Source organism: Podarcis bocagei, assembly GCF_964188305.1.
Source record: "Podarcis bocagei genome assembly, chromosome: 4".
Lineage (NCBI taxonomy): Eukaryota > Metazoa > Chordata > Lepidosauria > Squamata > Lacertidae > Podarcis > Podarcis bocagei.
This window is the reverse complement of record NC_138128.1, coordinates 51,740,242-51,765,762: the sequence shown is the minus strand read 5'-3', so window position 1 is coordinate 51,765,762 and position 25,521 is coordinate 51,740,242. Positions and strand designations below refer to the sequence as shown.

At 40.9% G+C, this 25,521-nt stretch overlaps 1 protein-coding gene across 40 annotated transcripts in view; it reads right to left on the bottom strand.

Annotated features, from left to right (window-relative positions):
• TCF7L2 (transcription factor 7 like 2) overlaps positions 1-25,521 on the bottom strand; it is a 200,126-nt gene that overhangs the window by 112,647 nt on the left and 61,958 nt on the right. For 39 of the 40 annotated variants that reach the window (XM_081189387.1, XM_081189383.1, XM_081189384.1 and 36 more), the window contains exon 4: positions 9,963-10,064. In XM_081189387.1, the coding sequence (XP_081045513.1) occupies positions 9,963-10,064 (102 nt within the window). Of the gene's footprint in view, positions 1-9,962; positions 10,065-19,140; positions 19,357-25,521 lie in introns of those variants that run through there. The other variant, XM_081189373.1, reaches the window with a different exon arrangement.

Genomic DNA, 25,521 nt, shown 5'->3' with positions numbered 1-25,521 from the left:
AGCCAATGGGCAGTCCATGGCTCAAATGTCAAATCTATAATTATTTAATTCCAATCTCTTTCACTATGTCAGATTACATTCAGTTTTAGCTTTAATTACAACTTGCCTGAAGTAGTCTTGTATCAGGCAGCCCAGCCAAGTCTCCCACACTGATTAGGCAACACTTGGGATGGAACAGCCTCACACATCAACAACGACAGCACCACAGATCTTCACTATGAGCCAAGCAACAGTCCTTTACTAATGAGCCTAAATATTGCAGAATATCATTCCCAAGAGCTTCTAATAGTTGAAAATTATTCCCCACATCTTATTATTCCACAGAACCCTCTCCCCCCAAAAAAAATCTGTGAATAATATCTGCTAACCACTTAGCAACCAAGAGAGAATGCCATGGTGGGAATTGCAGAGTATTGCACAGTATTATGTAAGTTCCATTATCCTCCAAACATTTTGCAAATTCCCTTCCATTTGACAAAAAAAGTGCAATAAACACAGTTTTCAAGGCGAGACTGTTCCACCGGGCAAACAGAAGGGCTTGCACAGACAGAACTATCTCCTTCATACTACATTGAATTCCACCCTGTATGTTTACATTATATCATTGCTCAAACATCCATTGCTCATAGCTTAATCAAGAAGTCTTACATTTCACACTGACTGGAACCCAGGAACTAGGACATCAAAACAAACACATTGTTTTAGGAATCACTCCTTTACATATTGCTTGGAATGTACAGTTGGTTTTAAATGAAGTTTAGCTGAATAAACTCTAGCACAGTAGCTAAGTACTCCTGCAGCATTTATGTATACACTGATTCATTCAGGCTTTTTCCATCAGTGACTTTCAATCTTAGGGTATGAATGAAGATTACCAAAATGCCAAGGTTCTGGAATGCCCAAGGCCATGCCTTCTAAGGCAATGCAATTACACTGAACAACAGTGTAATCTGATAGAAGACGTGAACTCTTAACAGATGGTAGGAAGCATACATTCAACAGCTGTACTTGGTTTGTCTTTTCAAGACTTTACATGGCAGTGTCTATTCTTTGCAAAACAGTCTGATATCCTAGACTTATCATTCAGCAAAAGATTACAGAGAGATGCAGTGACTTGGTGTTCTTTTCTTCTGCTTCTACTTTTTTTAAAGAAGGCAGATGCCTTATTATGTGTTAACAATCCATATCCTAAGAGTTTTGGATTTCTGTTTGTCAGCTTAATTCATTGATCCAAGTTCCATATTATAATATGTGAAATAACACCTGAGCTACATGGAATGAAATCTCCTCCTACCTGTTGCTTCCCAAGGATTCAGCAAGCTATTGAATGCTGTAAATAAGAGTGTGAATAAATAGTGAAATATTACCAGTCACATTTAGGCATGTAACAGTTATTTCCAAGTTACTACAAATAATGCCATGTTGGCTGACAATATAAGCATTGAAAGAAGAGGAGATTGGTTTCAGTTGCAGTGCACCAGTTATAAGCATGCTAAAGTAATTAGTGATTATTAAAAGTTGTAATTTCAGTTCTCTCTGAAGATTAACTGCATATAGAGATGTCTGAAGCTCGTCATAAGGAATATTAAGATGGGTTGTGGCCCAGTGTTAGGGTATCTGTTTTGCATGCAGAAGGTGCCAAGATCAATTCCTGGCATAGCCAGAGAGGGCTGGAAATGCCCCCTGTCTGAAACCATGAAAAGCCATTGCCAGTCATTGTGGACAATACCGAGAAGGATAAACTAATAGTCAGATTCTGTATAATGCTTATGTGTTCCTATGAGGGCAACTGTCATTAGGTTGTAGCCACTGGGGATGAACAGCAGAACAAGAGGGGTAGACAGTCATATCTCTAAGGCTAGGACAGCCAGAGTGGTGCCCTTCAAACGTTGCTGGCTACCTCTGCTCTAGATGAGCCACAGTTTAGCAGCCAGGAATGAGTGTCAATATTGTGTTCTTGCTCATCACCCTTCCTTCAGTCAGTGCTTGCATCCTCTTAATTCATATTCTTCTTTATTGCACTTTCAATGTCCTAGGCTTTCATTTTGCCTTGCTAGGCATCTGGATTTTCATGCAAGTATTCCTAATAACTGCTAAAGAATTTTTGTGGAAATACTCCAAAGCCTTCCTAGTCAGAGTATGATGAAAACCTGGCTATTCCGGCATACATCCAAGGCACACCATCACCACTGATAGTGCAACTTTGTGATGCTTGTGCACCTCCACACTAGCTTGTCTGCACTGCCAGTGGACAAAATGGAGCAGTAATTATTATTTATTACAAATTTTATACACCCTAAGAATCAAGTCCTACCTCCAATTCTAACATAAGACTGCACCGACTTTGACAGTGGTACAAGTGAAAAATAAAGCAAAACACCAAACCACTCACAGAACTCAAGGGAGACCAAAAAACTTCTGTCCCCTCCTCCTCCCATCACATTCCTCTGATCACAGTGCATCAGGAACCTATAAACATGAAGCAGGGAGACCATAACTTGGATGTTAAGCAACGTCACCTTGAGGCCTCATCTCACTGATGAACACTGGTGACAGGAACTATGGAGAAGGGTGAATTGAACAAAAACAAAGTACTTGGCACGAATAGGTGCAAAATAAAGATGTAGAATAAATACTGAAAGACTTATACTTGTCTACCTAAAACCCTGACATGTACTCTACTTCAGGATGCCTGACACAAACATCCAGCACCCGCCTGCACTCCACTTGTACAACTAAAGATGCAAGGACAGACCCTGTTTCACAGATAAGAAAGGATGTTACAAAGTATAAGTGCTTCAAGGGTTCAACCTAATCACTGAGAATGTTGTTTCCCATACTGGAGACACACAGGTGAGTGTGTGCTACCATGCAGGTATGCTCTCCGTTGGTGAATACCAGACTGTTTACCCTAATCATTGCTACTATTGCCCAAACACATTTGAATACTTCTGGCTTGCTGGATACATGGGAAAGAAGAAACAGTCACTGTGAATGTATGTTGGCTATGCCAAAATATTCTGAAGCAGGATGAGGCATTATTTCAACTCAATCCTCATATAAACTATCACCTTGAGAATATATCATTGAGTCACCAGATGGTTCCTTCCACTGCCAAAAAGGTAGCACAATAAGTTGCAGGAATTGCTGCAAATGGTTATCTCTGAAGATACGCACTTCTGAAATAACTACACAGATTAAATTCAACAATGAAGACCAGTCATGAATGGGATGATGCTTGCCATTTATCTTGCTTAGAAAACAGGCCCTTCACTTTTCAGCAGTTATTTGTTCTTTCGGGTACTGATTCTGGAACAAAGTCCAACCTCCCTTACTCCCATCAGCCTAGAAACGTTTAACCTTAAAGTGTGCACTTTATCTCCTGGCAGAAGCATGGTCCCATTGTGAGACACCCAACACACACAGGGATATATAGTGAAGTACCATATGAAAGCAGTCATTTACTCCCCCAAGAATGGTGGCTATGAAGCAAAATGCCAAACAGGCAACATGGGCCTTCCCTTTCTGTTCATGCAGATGCATACTGAAAGATAAGACCCACATGTACCATTTTTCACATTTACCCTGGCCTTGCCCTCATCTGTGTCCTGATGTCATTTGCATATTCAGGGGGCATAAACATGCATTTCATTAACATCCACTTAAATAATATCATGTGCAGTTTATAATTCACAAGGGTTAACTTGGGCCAAACGCCTTAGTAGAACAGTTCCATTGTGACTCATGTTGAAGCAATAATAGTTATCACATCCAGTATTCATAAAGGGCTACAAAGCTATTCCAAATGTCTATATGCCAAAATCTGCCCTTTTGCAACGCATGCTAATACCCAGCCCTCCTTGACCTCATATTATGCAGCATTCTTCGTTGTAAGGAATGAAATGAAACATGCACAAACCCTTCCCTTTGTAGTACCACAGGATTCTGGTAGGATTTCAACATGCTGCCTGTGTGCAAAGATGGTAGCTTTGAAGACCCTGGGAAGAAGAAAGGACTGAAACAGGTACGCATGCTGCATGAAATTCAAAAATAGCTGCGGGGGGGGGGGGTTAGTTGGGTGGCATATCTCTCCATAGTAAACTTTTGAGGACAGGAGCCTGAAAAGGGGGAGGCAGAAATATCCATTTTTCTGCTTTACATTTTGCAGAAGCTGACAGTGCTGCAAACCTTTCACCAGTAAACAGATATAAGACCCAAAATAATAGTGTCTGGCTGTAAAATACGGGGGGGGGGATGCAGACACATGTGATGCTACATTTCTTACTTCCTTCAAATCCCTCCTCAAAACTCACATTTCCATGAAGGCTTTGTGCCACCATACCTTACACCACCATCACCTGCACACCTACTCAGAGACTTTCTCAGGTAAGTAGATAAAGGACTTCAGCCACAGCATATAACTAAGCTAAGGCACATGTAATTGAAACAATTGCACACTGATTTTCTATTTACCACTGCTGCCACTTATCTCCTTTCCCTCTATTGTTTATTCTTTGTTTAAATTTAGATTGCAGGGCCCTTAGGGCAGGGAACTGTCCTCTCATAAACTGTTAAGTGCCATGCACACTGATGGTGCTGAATAAATGCATAATAAAAGAACGGATATGCACAAAGAACTTGGTCAGGCAGCAGGATATCTGCGATGGTCTGTATATCCATATTAGTAGTATAAATCTGGGTACATCTCCTATACTAGTCCCAGTCAAAAGAAGCACAAGTGCAGCAGTCAGTTATCTATCTACATGCTGGCATGTCTATGGGCTCTTAAGTCATCCAACACATGATGAGCGCTGTCAGATTTGACAGTGGTGTTAAACTACCGGGAGGGGTGAGTGACCCCTTGGCCAGGGTAGAAAGTCAGAGGAAAGTTTTGTGGGGGATCATTTCAGCCCCCACCCTATCCACAAGTCTTGTGATAACGGCTGCTGACAAGATCAGCAGCAATACTGAAACTCTTTTTGTTTCGTAGGTGCTGTTCTAATTCAGTGCTGGCACACATTGGCACCAGCAGAAGACACATGGAAATTATGGTTACACATCTAAACCTAGTCCCCACACCTCTCTCCTATGGCAAAAGAACCTGCTAGTAGCACCAACCCCTCTCGGGGTCCATTTCCCCAAAATTCAGCTGCAGTGGAAGTGCTGGATCAGTGTTGGAAAACAGTAATGAGGCTCTATGTTTATAAGCAAAGATACAGTTGAGCAACTGTTCTTCCAATCCAGAAAATCAGCCTGCTGTGGACAGGATTGTATCGGGCAAGTCTAGGGCTTTGTACCTGCTGGTGCACCAGCCATAACTACTCCTGCCCCAGGGTAACCTATCCAATGTTATTCACCTCAGGGCTGCCTAGTTCAGTGCTTTGCATGGGAGCTGCCTTTGAAGACTTATCCAGTTTTTTTAGCCTGGATGCTACACCCATCTCTAGAGGCCCTCAATTTTCTGAGGTTAGGCTGGTGACAATTGGACTGTGGGCTTTTGCAGCTATGGTGCTCCAACATGTGGAACACTCTCCACAAGGAAGCTCACTTAAACTTGAACCTAATCTCCCATCTTGGCTGTGAGTCCTGGAAGACCTGCTCTCTGCCTCGCAGGCCCTTTTCCATGGGGCACTGACTGACTACAGTTACAAAAGCTGGGGCTGCTGAAAAGGAGGAGGGGTGAAGAAAAATCTGTGAGTGACGTGGAGCCCTTGTCCCATTCTCTGGACCCACTTGGAAGCTCCTTAAATTTGCAGAGCCTGGAGCTGGGTGTGGAGAGTGAAGCTGAACAAGACACAGCTAGGACCATCCGCTTCGGCCTGACCATAAAAAACAAGTCTAGAATGAGAGACTAGGAACTCTTCTCATTGTGAAACTTTGGTGAGGGGTTGTTTGGACCCTGGGTGAGAGGGAGGGTGTGTCAGAAGGAAAATGAATTGAGGTAGGGTGTGTGTGTATGTGTAACTTTGCATTAATGTAACATTTTTTTATGTAACTGTACTTTTGTAATATTTTAAGTTTTCAGTTGTTGCTTCGGTTTTCTATATACCACTAAGAGATATTTTTTAATATAGTAAGTGGTGTAGAAATTAAATAATCAATCAATTCTTTTGACAGCTGGCAAATATCCTTTTACTCACCTATGTCTTCCACCGTACCATCTTTTATTTTATTTATTCTTAGTCCTCCAAACAGTTTTTACTGTTCCTTCTGTGTTTTATTTTTATGCAAGTTTCCTACTGTGTATTAAATATTGTTTAAAACTGTTGAGAACCACATAAATGGTTTTGCACAAATGGTTTTGAAATAAATACGCTGCAAAAATAAATATGCTGTCAAAATGTCATGTGATATTTCTCAGTCACCTTTCCCCCAAAGAGCAAAAGTTTATTTAGTCCATACCTTACTCAAATTTGAGAATGACTCTACACATTTTCATCTTCACTGCTTATATCATTCAATTCTTAGGACTTGGAAGAGCCATGCTTCTATAGTCAGGGGAGACGAACTGTCTCAAAATGTGCTATATGTGTACCTTGCTGCATAATCAACATCTTACTAGGAGCTGATAAATTGTTGTACTTCTAACTAAAAAGGTTTGGCCAATATGGAACACACACAGTTGGTTCATCCAGGAACTGAATGCAAAACCCAAGGGAAATAAAACATTTCAACGAAGTAACTCCATCCTCTTGCAACTATTGCAGCTGTGGCCAAACTTTCTATCACTATCCTGGTCAAAACAGTGAACGTTCAGATAAAATTGCCTTGTGGTCCAAAATCAGCTCATGACTTTGAATACTGTGCAAAGATTCCTATGGTGAAAATCGATAGGTTAATATATTGAGAACAGAGAGATTTCAGAAACTTTTGTCCTACGTTACTCCTGCCCTCTTGCATTTTCAAAGCAAGATTTCCCTCTCCTTGAGCAAAAACATACACGTAATTATAGATCTTCTATAGCACCATAGTACTTTTTTCCCGAGGTTCCAACCTAGTTTATGAATGTGCTCATTACACAATGAAAAGTCAGGACAGTTGCTCACTATAAACTCACCTCAAGGTAAAATTTACATTGACTTCAAAAGTCTTGCCTCCGGGAGGGAGGGAGGGAATCAGATGAATTTCTGAAGAGTTTCCGTTTTATAAGCTGTGTGTGTTACCAAAATACCACTATTTTTGGCATGGCATGATTTTTTGCCAGGTACAAAGGAACTTAAATGTAAGTCTTTGTATAGCAAAAATACAGAAGTATGTCTTGGGAATGGTCTTAGCACTCTAATCCTGTGATCTTGCCCAAGCACTTTGAGCAAGAATATATTCTCATAAGGAAAACTAGAGCACTTTAAAAAGGGAGGGGGAGAAAACACACTACAAATGGTCTAATATGCCTCTTGCTCACACAAGAGTAGAATCCAACTAAATTCAGTTGGATATACTGCACAATCCTGCCCATATCTGCTCAGAATTCAGATTTATTGAACTCAATGGAGCTTAGTCTCTGGTGAATAGAATTAGGATTGAAGCCTTACTTCCTAAAAAGAAGAGGCTGAGGGTTGCAGCTTAATCTTACTAGGTTGAATTCAAACTTAGTTGAGCTACTGAAACCAATGCGAAAGCCAGCCATGTTCAATGAAGTCCAAAACTTGCTGCTTCTGAACAAACATGACTCATTACAGAGAATAAAAATTTTAATTTAAGAGGTATATAAAGTCAGGGTGTTTTGTGCCCCCCCTTTCCCCCCCATTATTTCAGCACAGGCAAGCAGTAATTTTAATTTTTCTTAAACAGGAGATATTTCAGATAATGTTTGCAGTCCCTCGATTCTCAAACCATCTATCAGATGTAGCTCCAGTTCTGATTTAATTGATACAAGTGTGAAGTGAATTGCTACTGTTAGAGATTCTCCCCCCCACCCCACAAAGTCCATTTAACAAATGCATTTAAGGGAATGGCAGAATACCAGCTCACTGAAAGGTTATAGGTATTCTAGAAATGGGGGAGGTTACTTATTTGAATATGCCACATTCAGTGCACTCATTAGGGAACAAAAATGGTAATGACATTTTCATTGAAGAGCCGCATATAGAGTCTTACAAAGTAAAATAGCAAGTATTCCTGATGCCACACAATATTATCAATAAGCAACAACTGCTGGTACCAAAACAAAACCTACACACACTATTATATACCATTATAAATGTTATAATAAATCATAATTTAGCTGTAAGTGTTTAACTCCCATTTATACCTTACATTTTTATCATGGGAATCATTAGAAATGTACAAATTGTAATTAAAAGGTGGGAAATTAGCTGTGTGAGGTGAAATTAAGGACTTTGTAAACGAACAAGCCGCTTTAAAAGGTTAACAGGTGCCCAATATTATATATATATATTTATGGTCTACAGTGGTGCCTCGCAAGACGAAATTAATTCGTTCCGCGAGTTTTCTCGTCTTGCGATTTTTTTCATCTTGTGAAGCACGGTGTCAGGAAAGTTTTGGAAAAGCTTCAAAAATACCAAAGTCTTTAAAAACCTCAAAAAAGGCTACCACACCGCGTTCTATGAGTTGCTCCTCGAAGTCAAGTCGCAACTGTATTAACGGTGTTAAGAAAAAGGAAACAAACTTGCAAGACATTTCCGTCTTGCGAAGCAAGCCCACAGGGAAAATCGTCTTGCGAAGCAGCTCAAAAAACAAAAAACCCTTTCGTCTAGCAAGTTTTTTGTCTTGCGAGGCATTCATCTTGCGAGGTACCACTGTACTTTGATTCATCCATTTTTCTTCCATTTTTATTTTATGAATAGTGTGATAGGAATGTGGGAGTTATAGTTGCAGTGTGAACAAGCTGTTTCATGAAGCTTTTTGAACTATTTAAAGAAACTATTCCTACAAGTAGGCTTCATGTTGTAACTTTGGTAGCTATCTTAAGCACACTTTGGTCAAGGAAGAACTTTCCTTAAATACTGCCGCAATAGGTTTATAAAACTGATCCAGAATTTTTAAAATGTCATTCTGTCACCTCCATGCGCACTCACATATATACACACACCTCTGCCTACAAAAATAGAAACCATCCTTAATTATTTTCAGACTGAAATTAATTTTCCATTCAGATATAGTGTGGCTGCATATCAATTTCTCATGCTAGGAAAAGCGGAGCTCATTAAAAAAAAAATTTAACATTCTTTGCAGCCCAAATTCTTTGTGTTCTGAATCTGAATTAATAAAAAAGACACACAAAAATAAGAAGCTTGCTTATGAAATGTCCCTTTTCTTCAGTAAAACTGTGTTTCAAACAATCATCATAAGCCCAGTTTGAACATCAACAGTTATGACCAGTGGGTTTTTTGTTGGTTTTTTTGTGACAGCACTCACCAGTACTGAGTATCACCATCTCTCTTTTTTGCTGCCCATGGTGGCCATTTTGTGCTGGCACCCACGGCTCTTTTATCAAAAATAAGAGTACAGTGGTACTTTGGTTTGCATACGTTTTGGATTACAAACATGTCAAACCTGGAAGTGCATGTCCAAGTTTGCAACCTTTTTTTGGATTACAACCTTTCCACCCCCTTTTTTGGGGGGGGGATTACAAAAAAAAAAAATTTGGAGGCCCCATTACAACCTGTTTTGGTTTATAAATGGACCTCTGCAACGGGTTATGGTTGTAAACCAAGGTACCACTGTACTGGCCCTCTCACTTTATACCAAAAAAAGCACTCGTTCCTTAATAAGATAACTTAATACACTTTTATAAGTGGTACAAAGGGGGGGGGGAATGTATTTAACTTGATAGATATTTCAAAGAGCAAGAACTGATAATTTATTCCCACTATTTCATAATGTGTTTAACTGGAGAAGGCAAAAAGTGACAAGCAATACTCATTAAACCCGTTCCTCTTTCCCCTCCACCAAAGAAACAGAGACACAGAAACAAAAGCAGTGCATCTTTGTTTACTTACAACAATGTGTGCTGGAGATGGAGACCTAGCGTCCTTGAGGGCTTGCCTACTCTGTAGGCTCCCTGCCTGAACATCAAGCAGTGGCCATTTCATCTGCAGGTACTGGATGGAGGAAACAAAAATGGGGGAAAAGAAAAATGAGTTCAGAAAAGAAAGGCAACTTTAAAAATAAAATAAAAGCAAACACATATTAGGCAACGTGGGGAGGTAAGTGAAACTAAAATGCATGCAACAAAAATAAAGTAAAAGCCCCACAGAAATACTTTATTGGGGTTGTGTTGAACAAAAATGGAGCGTACAGACATTTCCAAGGTGTTTATTAAAAGGGGTATAAAAGGGCAAACACAATGTTCTGTTTCATATGCCAATCGCTATGGCAAATCTGGAAAGGAAAATTGTGCAGAGGATGGAAGGAATAAACAGGGCAACTCATCATTACCACAATTGCAGGAACAGAAATATCTGTGAAAGTAACTTTAAAACTGCACATTAACGTTGAAAAATCTGGCATTAAAGCTGATAAACCAAGTAGGGAATGGCAGAAAAGCTACTGCTGGAAAATATGCCTTCTAAAAGTTAAACAATTTTTTTTTTGCAGGGCAGGCAAATACATAACATGGGTTCCCTCCCATACACATAGTGCAATCCCATTCCAGACATACAATCTCATGAGTTATGAAACAAAGCTTTTTATGTTAATTCTGAAATTACATTTTCTACATTTCTGAAATTACACCACTGAGAGGGGGGTGGAGAAGGAGGCAGGGTGCAAACAAACCAACAGTAGCACCAGATTGGCTCCACCAGTGTGTCTGCACCACGCTGCCCGCCCCACTGCCTTTCCCCTCTCCCTCACAGTAAGCCGCCCGCCCGCCCGCCGGGGACCTGGCATAGTGGGCTCTGCCCAACCCAGCAAGTTGCTTTTGCCTAATGGACTACCATAGCTACAAACATTTTATAAATAGACTAATTCACTTTAAACCTCTACATTTATATAGCCTTTTCATATCAAAGTAATGAATGATTTCATATCAGTGAATGAATAACATAGTCATATTTGGCAGGTGGGTGTACTAGATATTTACTTACATAAATTTTGGCTTCCCACTCTTTCTGGTATCAATTATTGTGGTTTTTATGTTCCTCACACCAGCTTTCCCTCCTACCTGAAGAAACTTGGGGCTGGTACTTCCTTGAGAATGCCACACAAGCAAGTACAACTATTTCTCAAACTACAAGTCATGGTTTAGCTTTCTAAGCACACTTCCTCTGTTCCAAAGAAGGGCACAGATCAGTAACTCACTGTTCAGAACATTGCTTTTTCTGATCCTGTTTCTGACTGGGACCAGCAAATCTCACAAGATCTGGACAATAGGGGGGCTTTCCTGATGCCCTCATTACATATCTTTAGGTGCCAGGCAAAAACATTCCTCTTCAACCAGGCCTTTGGGTATTAAACATTCTTTATCCTTTTAGATGTGGGGGTATTGCTTGTTGTTGTTGTTGTTGTTGTTGTTTTATACATAATATGTTTCTATGTTGTATATGCCTGGGGATCTTTGGATGAAGGGCAGTAAATAAATTTAGTAAATAATAATAACATTGTGCTCTTCCAGTCATTACATCTGTTCAAGCATCTCAGCTAGCCAGGAACCATTATCACCCTGTCATTTATGTGGGACTTTCCCTCCAGGAGCCAGTTTCAGGGAGGGTTATACAGGGAGGAAAGCCCCATTGGGCAAGCAAAAGTTCTTGTGCAGGTCTTCTGTTGATGGGGTTATGTTAGGTGAATCCTGCCCAATGTATCCAAATACAGGAAACAGGTTTCCATAAACATCCTCAAGCAAGATCTGCAACTTTGCCTCATTCCCTCCGGCTGCCCTGTCATGGTAATAAAATTGCAACCTGGGCCAGGAACCCAGGCCCTGGTAAAGTGTGTCCTTCTCCACTCCTTCATGCAAGACGACGTCTATGATAGGCTATTTTCAAAGTGTATGTTTCAATTTTCGAAACCCACTTTAAAATCCCTCCTCTGGACCATTCCATGCATTATGCAGATGCCAACGCCTATCCATCACAGAGCTACAGCGTGCCAGAATCAGCTAAAGTTCTGCATCAAGAATATGAATGGTGGTGACAATCCTCCATCTGATACACACATATACACAAACTCTCTGCTGCATTCGAACCTGATATTTTTCATTTGAAACATCACAAATATATCCCTAAAATTGTAATGGGTGAAGGGGCTCTCATCTGCAAAGCACAAGAGATAGTCTTGAAGAAGCCCCCAACCCCAACCAAACCCCCTGTGTTGGTGTTAGGCTAAAAAACTGTCCACGAAAGAAGGGGTGGGTATGGCAATGTGGCAAAATAAAAGGAAAACAGATTAGAACAGAGAAAAGAGACAAGTGGATTCTCCAAATATTTGTATTGTCAATAGGTCAGCATCACTTATAACAATGATCACACCCAGAGTGTTGTATCTGCATGCTGCTCTCTTCAAAAGACAGCCATGACTTGAGTTCTGTTAGCCTAGCAGAGCAATTTCCTCCTTGTCCATCAGCACAAGTTATAAAAGATAGTCGGTTGGAGAACATGTGTCCCCATGACGTACAAGCAACCTCTTTGCATAAGTCACTAGATTGCCCGTGAAACTGAGACTCCGTAAACAATCCTGTTCACGATGCACAAGCAGGAATAGGGTATAGCTCACTCCCTCCAACAATAGCAGCCAAGGCTTATTCTCGTTACTGAGGTCAGGGATACACAGGAAGCAGGTCCTGCTGAGAAAGAATGTGCTGAATTTACCTAGTCACTTTTCAGCACAAGCTCCAGTGAAGCTTTACAACTGACCTTTACTGGGAGAACAGGGGTGGGGGGTGGGGGAGAGAGAACCACCTCACACACAAATACTTAATACTAGCAGGATAATGATAGTCTGGACTCTGTTCTCCAGTTGCTAGATTTTCATATGTGGGCCTTCCTTCCTATTGGCAGCAGTCACTGCAGAGTGAAGTGGTATAGCCCAGCAACTAATACATAATGAATAACTGCTGATCATGTGTTTGAGCTCTGACGAGAATGGCTATTAAAATCCTTGCTTAGGTTACCACAAGCATCAGGTTTAATGCTGGTTTAAGGAGTGCAAAACATTTTGTTACTACACAGAGGCTAACCTTTTGTTTAAAAACAAGTACAGTGGTACCTCGGGTTACATACGCTTCAGGTTACAGACTCTGCTAACTCAGAAATAGTACCTCAGGTTAAGAACTTTGCTTCAGGATGAGAACAGCAGCGGGAGGCCCCATTAGCTAAAGTGGTGCTTCAGGTTAAGAACAGTTTCAGGTTAAGAACGGACCTCCAGAACGAATTAAGTAGGTAACCAGAGGTACCACTGTAATTTAACAATGCTGCTCAATGCAATATATATTTATTGGGTGTCGTAGCCAAAAACTATTATCAAAAATAGAGGTCCAGTCCCCTCACTTGCAGTTTGGAGACTATCTAATCATATCAGATTCTAAACATAGTTGCAGCAACCAAAAGGGATCTCACACTCTTCCTTATATATTTTAACTGCAGTCTTTTTTTGCTAGGATTCCCCCGCTTCCTCCCAAATATTAAATACCAATTTAAAAAGCCTTTCTAAAAGGCACCATTTTTCTTCTTTTGTAGTCAGTCTTTGGAAATAAGTAGAGAGAGTGTGCTGATAGGGAGATGTCAGTAGGGGGACTGTGCCGGGGGGGGGATCAAATCACTGTACCAAACTATAATTCAGATTCTGCTACAAGACTCAAACCAGATTAATTTAAAAATTTGATCAAATTTGGAAAAGATTTTAGCTTCTTCTGCTAAATTCATTCTGAGTTTGCTCATTGGAGGGATTATCTATGTAGCAAACTGAAGCCCACATCTCAAATCACTGGAAAACTTGCTACTGAGATTTCACCAAGCATTGGTTACACACTTCCAAATTTATCTTTAAAAGCTTAAGGACCTGAATAATGTTTCTGTTTAAGAGGAAAACCTGAGTCTCAAAGTGTGAAAATCTCTACCAATACTATTCTGACATTAAAAGGTGTGATCTCAAAATATGTAGAACTATGCCTTAAAAAATCAATGCGTGTTATTAGCAATAAGGATGGTATTACTAGCAACAGATATTGTGCTGATACATAAACCATGGGGTAAATGAACTCAATCAAAGACTGGAGTACTGTACAGCAATCAATGAAGTAACCTCCAAGTGAAGGTTACTATGGAACACAAACAAAAAGAAGACCTGAAAAAGCTGTCTTCATCAAAATTTTAAAAAACTATGCTGCTTGCTAAAATGACTCTCCAGCAATATTCTCCAGAAAGCCTTTTTTGTAAAGACACTTTCACAGGCCCCAAAGACCCAATGAAGCTCACCTTTTTACATACCACTTCACTGCTGCTTGTATTCCCATCACCAGAAACTGTTGTACCTGCTTTGCAGCCTATTGTATTCCAAATAACACCTGTATAGTCAATAGGTTTCAGCTAACAACAAACCCAGTTCAGAGGAAAGGCTCTGCTCTCACTCGGTGTTAGCTCAACCCTCAGTGGAGTAATCACACAGCTAAATCTGATTGGTTGTGTGAAACTATCTACTGCTTGTAAGAAGGGGGCTATACGGAACGTGCACAAAAATGGTGTCAAATCTGCAGCCAACAGGGACTTCAAACACATTTTCAATGGAATTTCAATGGAATTGTATCACCACCACTGCCAGAATGACAGGGACAGGGGCCAGTAGTCACCTGAATGTGTGTGAAGGACCACCTTTTCTCTACAGTGTACCTACCACCTGCAGAGAGAGAGAGACCCAAAAGCTTGGTGAAAGGGGGTGCATTTTATGAGCGAATAAATTTGTGAATCCCTCAATCCCTACCCCCTGGTTTTAGCTCATCCCTAATAAAAAGATCCAGCTCTATTGATAAAAGAATAAAACGTTTGTTTCGTTCAACGGCTTCAAGCTTGCCTCAAAGTCTCTCAGCCCAGGAATTGTCATGGCCATAATACAATATTAATGTGGTGGCTTATAATTCTTATTTTACATAAAAGCTTCATTGTGTGCCAAATCCAATCTCCACAGGCTACCTGAGCCCCAGATTTTTACGAGTCTACATTTCAGCGCTGCGAGTCTACAATACACATAATTTTCAATTATGTTAGGGCAGGGCAGGATCACTGCCTATATAACATTACTGGTTGGAGGAAATGAGACTCAGTCCTTCTGCCGAGTGAGCTAACTCAATCCAGATGGTGAGAGAGTGAGAAAGAGAAAGCACTGCTATGGAATTATGTAGCAGCGATCCAGCCCACAGCAACTCTTGCACAATGGAATGAACTGCCAAGTAATTGCCCCACCATCCACACACAATGCTTTAAGGTATTAGTTTGGAAACTAAAGAAGGGATGGTTCTTTTGGCAGAGGAAGGGTTACATCACAGCACTTACACAGCATATATTAGAAGGAGAATGCGTAATTGCCTTCTCGGGTTTACTATTGCAGAATTATGCAACTAATCAGAGGGGTCTCTCTCTCTCTCTCTCTCACACACACACACACACACACACACACACAGCGTTTTGTTTGTTTTTTAGAGTTTTGGGGGGTTTTTTGTCCCACTACTAGAGAGTGGTAAATCCTTTCCTTCCTCCTACATGAAACAGCAGGAAATGCTATTCTTTCAGACTCAAATACAAATGTGAGCCAGGAGTCCCTCCAACTTGCAAGTGTCTGCAAAAGGAGAAGGTGAAGGGAGGAGGGGGCGAGGTATTTCCTTCACAGGATCCCAACTTTGTGTCTATACCATACAGTAAAGAGAGAATCCAAATACTCTGTTCTATAAAAATTCTGTAATCTCTTGTCTTTTCCAGCCTTACTTCTATTTGACAGGAAATATTATGTTCCAACAAACTGGTGTAATATTAAAAACAGGGGGAAAATGTATATAGGTTCTGATGTCCCATTTTAAAGCTGAAATATTAATATGGATATACTGGCCAGAAGTTCAATACTGATTTAAAAGGATGATCTAGAAATAGATCATTATTGCTTCTTCTGTTTTTGAGAGAGAGGAAGAGAGAACTCCAAATCTTTTAAAGCTCCTACTGTCTGTGCAAAATATTATAATGTGTGGCTGGCTAGAATCCGTGCACAGGGGGTGGGGTGAGGAGAAACACAACACACTCTTGAAAGGCTGTTAAATTGTCATCACAAGGGGGAAAGCAAACACCTCAAATGGCAAAGGATAGGGCTTTTTAAAAAGTGGAGAGGGAGGAGGAAATGTATCTTGGGTCCTGCAGGAAAGCAGATGTTATCAACCATCTTATTGCTACACTGACATTTGAAATGAGGCACAGCCCAAGGCAGAAAGCTAAAGCACTTCTAGAGAAAATATCTGGTAATGGCAATACGGCTAAGTGGAGCAAAATCCTGTTCAGGGAGACAAGGAATAGCAGACTTGGGGGGAAAGGGGGGGCAAACACGAAGACCTGTTCAAAGTTGCAAACTCAAGCGTTTAGTCAACTAAATGCTTGCAATTATCAGAAATTTGGATAATTAAGGATATAATAATGGGTTAAGCGTAGATATGGAAATGCAGAAGAATTTGGTATATATAAGGAACCAGAAGTGGAAATGAAGGGAAGACGCAAGATTTTAAGAATCTCACAAGATATAGTGTTGAAAGGATAAATGTACATATGGAGAAAGGGGGGAAATTGTTTTTGATGTTATTTGTGGAATTGTTACTTATTGTTGAAAGAAGAAAATAAAATAAATTTACAAAAAAAAACAAAGTTGCAAACTCAAAATCCTGCCACTATGCTCTACCTCATGACTGTCAGGAAAATTATGATACAGTATCAGAAAAACTAAGACCTAAGATATTTATAGCACCACTTTCCTTATGTCCTTACTCCTTTTTTATGTTAAGAGGTATTTTCTTGACATAATATACTAAGAACTCACTTAGTTCAATAGATGGAAGAATCTAGTTCTAGAAGATAATATTTGCCATTGGAAAGTTTTCCCACAGTTAGGCCCAGTCTTGGGGGAACAAGACATTACCAAGGAAAAACACAAACGCACTGAACACAGATTAATGAAATGTCTATTCCACCCAATAATCTGTAGTCATCACTATATTAATCCTATGGAACAGAAATGGAAATATAGAGCAGTTGCTAAGCTTATTCAGAGGCTCCCAACACTATATTACAGAGATCCACCAACACAGAATTTGTTCATTGCCACTAATCTATCTTACCACCTAACCCAGAAATCAATCGCCTTTCAATGATTTGCACTACATTCTCCACAATGTGTACTGAATGTACAGCTAAATCATCCACTTGGAAAGCTACTGTAACCCACTGGTAGATTACCAATCCACTACCAACAGATCTAGACCTGTTTTTCTGTCATAATCCTTAAATACAACCAAGATTTTCCAAGAGAATGCAATGCATTTATTTTTTAAAGTTTAGAATGTCAGCTTCATTCACAAAAATATGGTCAACAGATAGGTTCATAACTGGAAGAGGAACCAAAAAAATCATACAGTAGGAGATAGTGCATTCTGAAACAACAATTTAGATGCCAGATTGAACAGCCCACTTGTTCCTGCTCTAATACTATAAATATTCTATGAAGAGTGTCTTTTATTGCGCTTAGCAGGTTCACCTACTATGACTTTTTCTGGACTATGTCACTCTGTCAACCATCATTGACACTTCTGGTAAACTCATGGATCAGCTACTGTAGTTCTTTATACATGGTGCTGCCCCTGAAGAATGATTTGAAGTTACACCTGATGAAGCAAGCAGCTGATCATCTGCTAAGAGACAGCTTTCATGAAGAACATCTTTCAGAATCAATCATTCAGTCAGAAAGGGAACACCCCCAATTCCCAATAACCTATCCACAAGGATATTACGGTCAATGGTATTTATCAAAAGCTGCTGAAAGATGCAGAAGAAATAGCAGGCTCAGAATCCCCTGGAACATTATCCAGACCAAGTCATCCATTAGGACAGCCAAGGCAATTTCTGTGTCAAACCATGCTCAAACTAGACTGAAACAGATCCAGGCAATCAGTTTCATTCAAGAGCACTAGGAGTCACACAACAACCGTTCACACAAACAAGCACCTTACCTAAAGAAGTGTTACTTGCAATCATCCAGTAGAATCACAGAGTTATGAATTTGAGACCCACACTGGGCAAAAAAATGTTCTGCATTGCAACAGGTTGGAGTAGATGACCTTTTTGATCCATTCCAACTCTGTAGTACTGCAGTCCTTGGACCAAAGAGGGCTTATTTAATAGTGGCCTCACAACAACTTCTTTCAAGACAGATGGGCCCACTCCTCTTGTAAGATTAATCACTTCTGCTAGATGCAATAAGCACATAATGGCGAGGGTTGAATAACCACCACCAGGTCCAGGTCTTCGGGCTGAAATAACGTAAATTCATTTCATAGCCCCAATATTAGACAGTACTCTGGGCACAACCACGGACTAAAATGCTGAACTAGCACAGCTAAAGTCAAGGTGGATAAAAACAACTTTCTTACCAAACATGCTACAACTGCCCTCTGAGAGTGGAAGTCCAGTACCAGCTGGAAAAACTCTGCTGGTGCAATGTAGTATTGTGTCTTCACTGCCATGGAGGAGGCTTCAATGAAAGCCACCTTAAGACTTCTGCTTACTTGTATTATCGTCATCTCAAAGTCAACTTCATTGAACCTAGTTCCCCAGAAAATAAAGCTCTGCTGTGTGGGAAAGGGCACCATGCCATTGTAACCTGACTGTTCCAGCTTCACACCCTACTTCATCTGCCCCTGACCTATTTCTGCTACCTCCCATTTCAATAGTAGCCTCCTACTTCACCCCAAAGGCTTCCTGGCCCCCCAGAACACATTTTCAGGAGTTCAGGGAACTATTATCAGGAGGGAAAGGTCTCCAACCGAATGAGATCCAGCTTCAAATAGTAATGTGTCTGTAACACTAAAACTCATTGCGACCGAGGTCCCTTCGCCCCTGCCCCCAATAAAATAATTGAGGGGGCTCCCCCCACCATTGCCATTCAAATGGTGTTCACACGCCATATTTTGTGATTGATTATGCAAGCGGGACTTACCTGCGCCCCAATATTTTATTCAAGGTGGCCTGCCTGACAACGACACCAACAAAATAACAATTTCTGAGAGAGCTCAACACTCAGATTTCACAGTCAGCAAATAACCCAAAATGTAAGGAGAGTGGTCCCAACGAAGCCATATTTTCTAAGCCAATTTTAAATATGAAATGACTATGTGGTGCCACTCTCAAGGAACAGCTACACATTAGGGTTATTCATTGGCATCTCTGCATGCATGTGGCATTCATCACTGGGTGCACATCTTCCCCTTATAGCAGCATGTCTATGACCTCACAATCTCCAAGTGCTTACTAAAGCACTGGGAAACAAAGCCTACATACATAAAGTTATATGCACACATGCCCTCTAGCTGATCAGGAATCTAGAACATGGAAGGTTCCTGACTACAGGGGTACGCTTATGGGTGTACATACATGAAATTTTCTTTCTGATGGGACTGCAGGACCCATGAAAATGTCAGGCTGGGGCTGAAGGGTGCAGTTCTGCTCCTCCTGCCTGTGTAAACCACAAATATGGAAGCTAACAATAATGCTGTTAACTTGACATACTCATCTTCCAACACACTTTTATGGAGATAACATGAACATGATGGTGGAGGAGTAGTGACTGTGGTGGAGAACTGGTGGAAAGAAAAATGGTTTATTAACTTTCCCATCTTCCCTGTTTCTCCTTGCATTAATCCCACTACTCGTGGACCTGGGCATCTCAAATTTCAGCAGCATCCTGTGCAATGCTAAAATCTGGCATGTGCACCCTGCCTCTTGCCTTCCACTAGATGTCATAGTTGTGGTGCCCCCTGAAGCACCCCAGAAGCTCTGCACCGGGTGCAAGCTCACCAGCTGCACTCCCCCAGATTTGCCTTTGATTCCTCACATAATTTTTTTCCTGTAGCTATGCTTAATGACAGTTTTGGAGCCCAGCTGGAGTAAAACTGGTTTGGGGGACATCTTCAAGTGCTTTAAAACACTTAAAGCAATTCCTCTCATCCACTTAGTCGCCCTTGAAAATGCCCTAGTCTGCTTAATGATACAGATGTACTTTTATGCTTAATTCATTTTCTTTTCTTAACTTCCAAGTACTACTACCTCTAGCATACTACTATGATGACTATAGGGGTCATTTTAAACATGAGTAATCCAGTTTTCTCCTAATGTTGAACATGACAAAAAAAGGAATGAATTGCTAAATATGCTCTTAAGTAAACCCATAAAATTTCAAACTGAATTTTCTGTCACGTCCTTTGTGGCTTTTCCTGTGAATAGGCCTTCACTGTAACAAGGGGTTACTTCAAAACATTTGGCTCCAAAGATTACTGCCTCTCTCTCACCAAAAAACCCCCCAAACCAACAACCCAGAGACTTGCAAAATTCTCTCTTCCCTAGGGTCAGTGGGGAAATAGAAAAACAAGCAGGATGCTTGAATACAGAAAATGTCATCTCAGTAAAACAGAAAAAAAGATTGGAAGTTGCTGAGCTAATATTAAAAACAGAAACATTCTGGTCTCACAGGAGAAGGTGGGAATGCTTTTAAAGTCCCAGCAGAAAACTTAAACTTTTCACTGTGCTCTCATTCTTCTGCACATTCTTTTCATTGAAACCTTTTTTGGGGGGGAGGGAGGGAAGAGGGAGGATGTGTGTGCAGATGCCCTAGGATGATGCAAAAAGGTCAACTGTCCTCTTGGTTAATTTTGTCAGTTGTGAAACAAAATTTTCAGGGTGGGGGATTTATGTCAGGCTGACCTTCGGAAGAGACCAGCTACTCCCCTGAACAATAAAAAAAAAAAAAATCTTGCTGCCTCAGCCAGAAACCTCCTGCCACTCAAGTATCATCTTGCTGTAACAAATTACTCCTAACCCAGGATTACAGCTCTTTCCAAATCCCTCCTAGAGAGCAGAGAAATAAACATTCCCTCCCAGGATTCAAGACCAGTTGTTTCCCCTATCAATAATCCTTTTCTCTATTTGCTTCTTCTACAGCATTAGCCTGGGAGGCCAGCAAAACCACTTGCACCCATTTTCCTTTCAACCCATAAGCTTGAATGTCTCAATTGTCCATTAGAAAAGTAAAAGATGCAAGGCTGAAATCCTCGCACAATGGTTAACTATCTCCACACACTTGTGATTTGATAGGACACTACAAATGTCTAATCCAAGTCACTCAGCACAGGCCCACAGCCTCCCTACCAGCCAACACCAGCCCAAATTATTTCACGAGATGTTCAGATGTGAAGGAACAAACCATTCAAAGTGAACCCCGGGGTGGGGTGGGGGGTTAAAAGAATTGTGGAAATGATGTTTAGGAAAACAAACCCTTTGGGTTTGCTGGAGAAATATAGGCTATCCCCTCAAAAGCTCAGCATTTCAATCAACACACTTTTTAATATAGTTTGAGCAATAGGCAGGAAAGGAGGAACCTCTTTTTGTATAGGAACCGGTTAAAGTTGTTGCGTTTCTTCCTCTACCCAAGTGAATTTCTATCGAAATTCTAAAAATCAGAAAGAATTTTTATATTGGCACACTGCTTGTTCTTGACAGAGGGTTGACTCCAACTAAGTTAGAGCAAACTCACTGAAATTATTGGATGTAAATTAAGAGTGCAAGAGTGAGGCCACATCTTCCAGGCTGAGTGATATAGGATGTAGCAGATCTTGGGCTTGGTTTGGCTGAGGTAAAGTAAAGGTAAAGGGACCCCTGACCATTAGGTCCAGTCGTGACCGACTCTGGGGTTGCGGCGCTCATTTCGCTTTATTGGCCAAAAGAGCCGGCATACAGCTTCCGGGTCATGTGGCCAGCATGACTAAGCCACTTCTGGCAAACCAGAGAAGCGCACGGAAACACTGTGTACCTTCCCGCCGGAGCAGTATCTATTTATCTACTTGCACTTTGCCGTGTTTTCGAACTGCTAGGTTGGCAGGAGCAGGGACTGAGCAACGGGAGCTCACCCCATCGAGGGGATTCGAACCGCCGACCTTCTGATCGGCAAGGCCTAGGCTCTGTGGTTTAACCCACAGCGCCACCCGTGTCCCTTGGCTGAGGTACTTTGGTTTAAATCCCTAACTCCAGTTTAGCCGATAGAACTGTTGTTTTGTTGAAAAGGTGGCTAACAGTTTTTTAAAATACATAAAAAAGATTAGTGGAAACCGTTACTGGCGTTTGGTGCAAAAAAAAATATCACACCAGCAATAACAGTCTTTTTGAACTTCCGGGAACGGAACATGCAGGAATGAGTTTAATGCATACAGTGATCTAAACCGGCAAAGCAGCTTCACCATGTAAAACATTAATGATTAATGAGGCTTGTATTGATTTGTTTTCATTTTATTGAAATCAAAATATTACGCAAGACAAGAGGCCAGTAAATAAGGAGTAAACACGAACATTTTAATATTAATGAGTGGCGCTTTCCAGGCTTAAAACGCACATAAGCCTGCTCCCAAGAAGATGTAATAAGCAAAACACAGAAGGTGGAGCATTAAAGGACATAATTTGGCCTCCTTCGTGTTTCACTTCCTGCTGACATTTGTTCCCTGTGCCAAATATTTGTGGTAGTGGATGAGAGGGATTCTTGCAGGGTGTGGGGGGGACAAGGAGAGGTAGGAAGCAATGTGAATGCCTCCTCTCTCATTTCCAGGCTGAAGAATGCCCAGCACACTGACTGAGAACCTCTGACCACATTTCCCCCCAGTAGACAAAACAGCACCACAGGCATCTCAACCACTAAGCCACTCCCACCCACTCCACTAAACCACAATATTCAACTATGGGCCAAACACTCTCAGCCCTTAGGCTACAGCAAAGAGGGAATATAAGGGGCCCGTGGACTTTTAAAACCTTTAAATAACCTGAAAGGATACACTTGTTCCTAAGCATAGATCAGCTGTAAATAACAGGCGTCACCCACAAGGTTACTTTTGATATTGATTTTTATTTAAAGGATTGTGGTTTTCAGGAGTAGGAAATATGACAGGCCACTGTTCACATTTTGTCGTTATGCAAGTGCACGAGTGCAAACAGGCACACGCACACACAAATAAAATAGGAATATACCTGTTTATTTTAAAGCAGCTTTACTTAAAATAACTCCACCACATATAGGTTAAAACAAGAAGGATTCAGCTATATTTGCAGTACAGTCAGCTATGCAGTCGGCAGCAACAAACCAGTAGAGAGCATACATGTGAAACAAAATAAACAGCACTCCAAAGAGAGATAGTAAATTTTGTAGATACTTGCACATTGTCAATCATTTGGTTAAAGAGAATTAACAGTGGCCAAAATACTTCTCAGCAGAACCGCTAAAAATAATGCACAATGCCAATAAATGCATTACTGTTCAAAGGCTGCTCATATCCCAAATAGACACCTCATCTCATCAACACAAGCAGAGAGCCACAGCACATCTAGAGTCTGTCTCAATCATCATGTCACTTATATCAAAACACAGGGCCATGGGAGGAACCCATGATGATAGAGAGTACAGTCGTTCCTTGGTTCTCGAACTTAATCCGTTCAACTCCCGAAACGGTTCAAAAACCAAGACACGGCTTCCGTGTTTGCGGCATTCGAGAGCCAAAACATGCAAGTACCAAGGCGTTCGAGAACCAAGGTATGACTGTGCTTCTATTTGTGATGTTAGAAAACACAAAATATAGATAAAGCTCAAATAATGAGTAAAATGTTAGCAAAAATTAATGGCACGATAGTGCTTTCTATTGGGTAATAGAAATAGTACTGAGCCTTAAGAGTACCAATACATTTCTCATACATTAACTCATTGTAATTCTTGCAGAGTAAAGTAAATCAGGATTACCACCTCCATGTTGCAATGGCAAACTGAGGCTGAGATGAAAACAGAAGCGGGCCTAAGTCAAGCTAGTGAGTTGGTAGCATGGTAGTGATTCAAAGAGAGGTGCCTTCAATACGTGGGTCATTCTTTAGCCAGCATTGTATAACATTCTAAGTAGCTACGATTCAGCAAAACCATGCAAAACTATAATCCTCATGTATCTACAGCCCACATTTCTCTGCTATGGTTGGGCTTATACCATATCCCTACATATCTGAGCCATACATCTATGAACATTTTCCTTCTTCCTTTTCCCTCCCACCCAAGCCATACCAGTTTCTTTCTTTCCAACAACTCCAAGATTTGGTATTTCATCTCTGCGTGTTAAATCCCTAGAATATGCCTTGTTCTTTCGTATGATACTGAACCATTTTCTTAACTAACCATTCCTGCATATGTGGCTTCTCTTTAGAAAATTCACAAAACCTCTCTCCTCCCTTGATAACTGCAGCCCTACTGAGGCATATCACTCACCTGTACGGCATAACTGTGGGGACTGAACTTTTAGCAACATTTTGTCTCTTCCCTCAAACAACCATGGCCTGCAGCTGTCTGAAGAGAAAGGGTAGCAGAGGCTCCAACCACGCAGAGGCTGGCCACAGGATGCTGGACTAGATGGACCACTGGCCTGATCCAAGAGCTCTTCGTGTGTTCAAAAATAATGACGAGAACACCATATATACAAGTAACGCCTGAGTCAGGCTTATGATGGCCAACTTTTGAAATCCCTGCACTGGCTTCCTGCTACACTTCCAGAGAACTAGTCCTTATTTTAAAAGCTCTACATCCTTCAGTTTCACAACAACTTTCTTCTCACCTTATGACACCTTCTAAAACTCTCAGAGATTCACCTACTACAAGCCTGTTATATTTTTGTTGCCCTTTCCAGTCTTTGTGCTTTCTATCGTTCTACTTCCTATATGCGGAAGTATAATAACAAAGTCCCACAAACAAACAGTCTTCTCTAAGCTACCCTTGCCTTTTAAAAAATCTGTAATTGTCATTTGATAGACTCCTCCCCACTTCTTTACTGTTTCTTCTTCCCTCCTTATCAAATACTATTACAATGCATATAATTTAGCAACAATCCATTTCCTTTCAGTTGCCACTAGGTAAATCTACTGCAGTAAGTGCTAGAAGTAAATTTATTCACCTGCTTCATCACTCACCTATACATCTACCAACTCTCCTACACCTGTGGGCATTTGACTATCTTTTCCTTTAACTGTGCAAAGGAGAAAAGGGGTGACCTATTAAAATCTGCATTTCATGACTTTACTCTTCTGGGCTTACTTGATAGCGACAGTAGAAATCTTCCTGAATCACAAAGTAAAGGGGATATATTTGTTGGCCAATCAATTTGTTGTTGTTGTTTAGTTGTGTCCAACTCTTCATGACCTCATGGACCAGAGCATGCCAGGCACTCCTGCCTCCCGCAGTTTCGTCAAATTCAGGTTGGTAGTTTCGAGAACATTGTCCAACCATCTCGTCCTCTGTCAATTTGCATCTCATAGC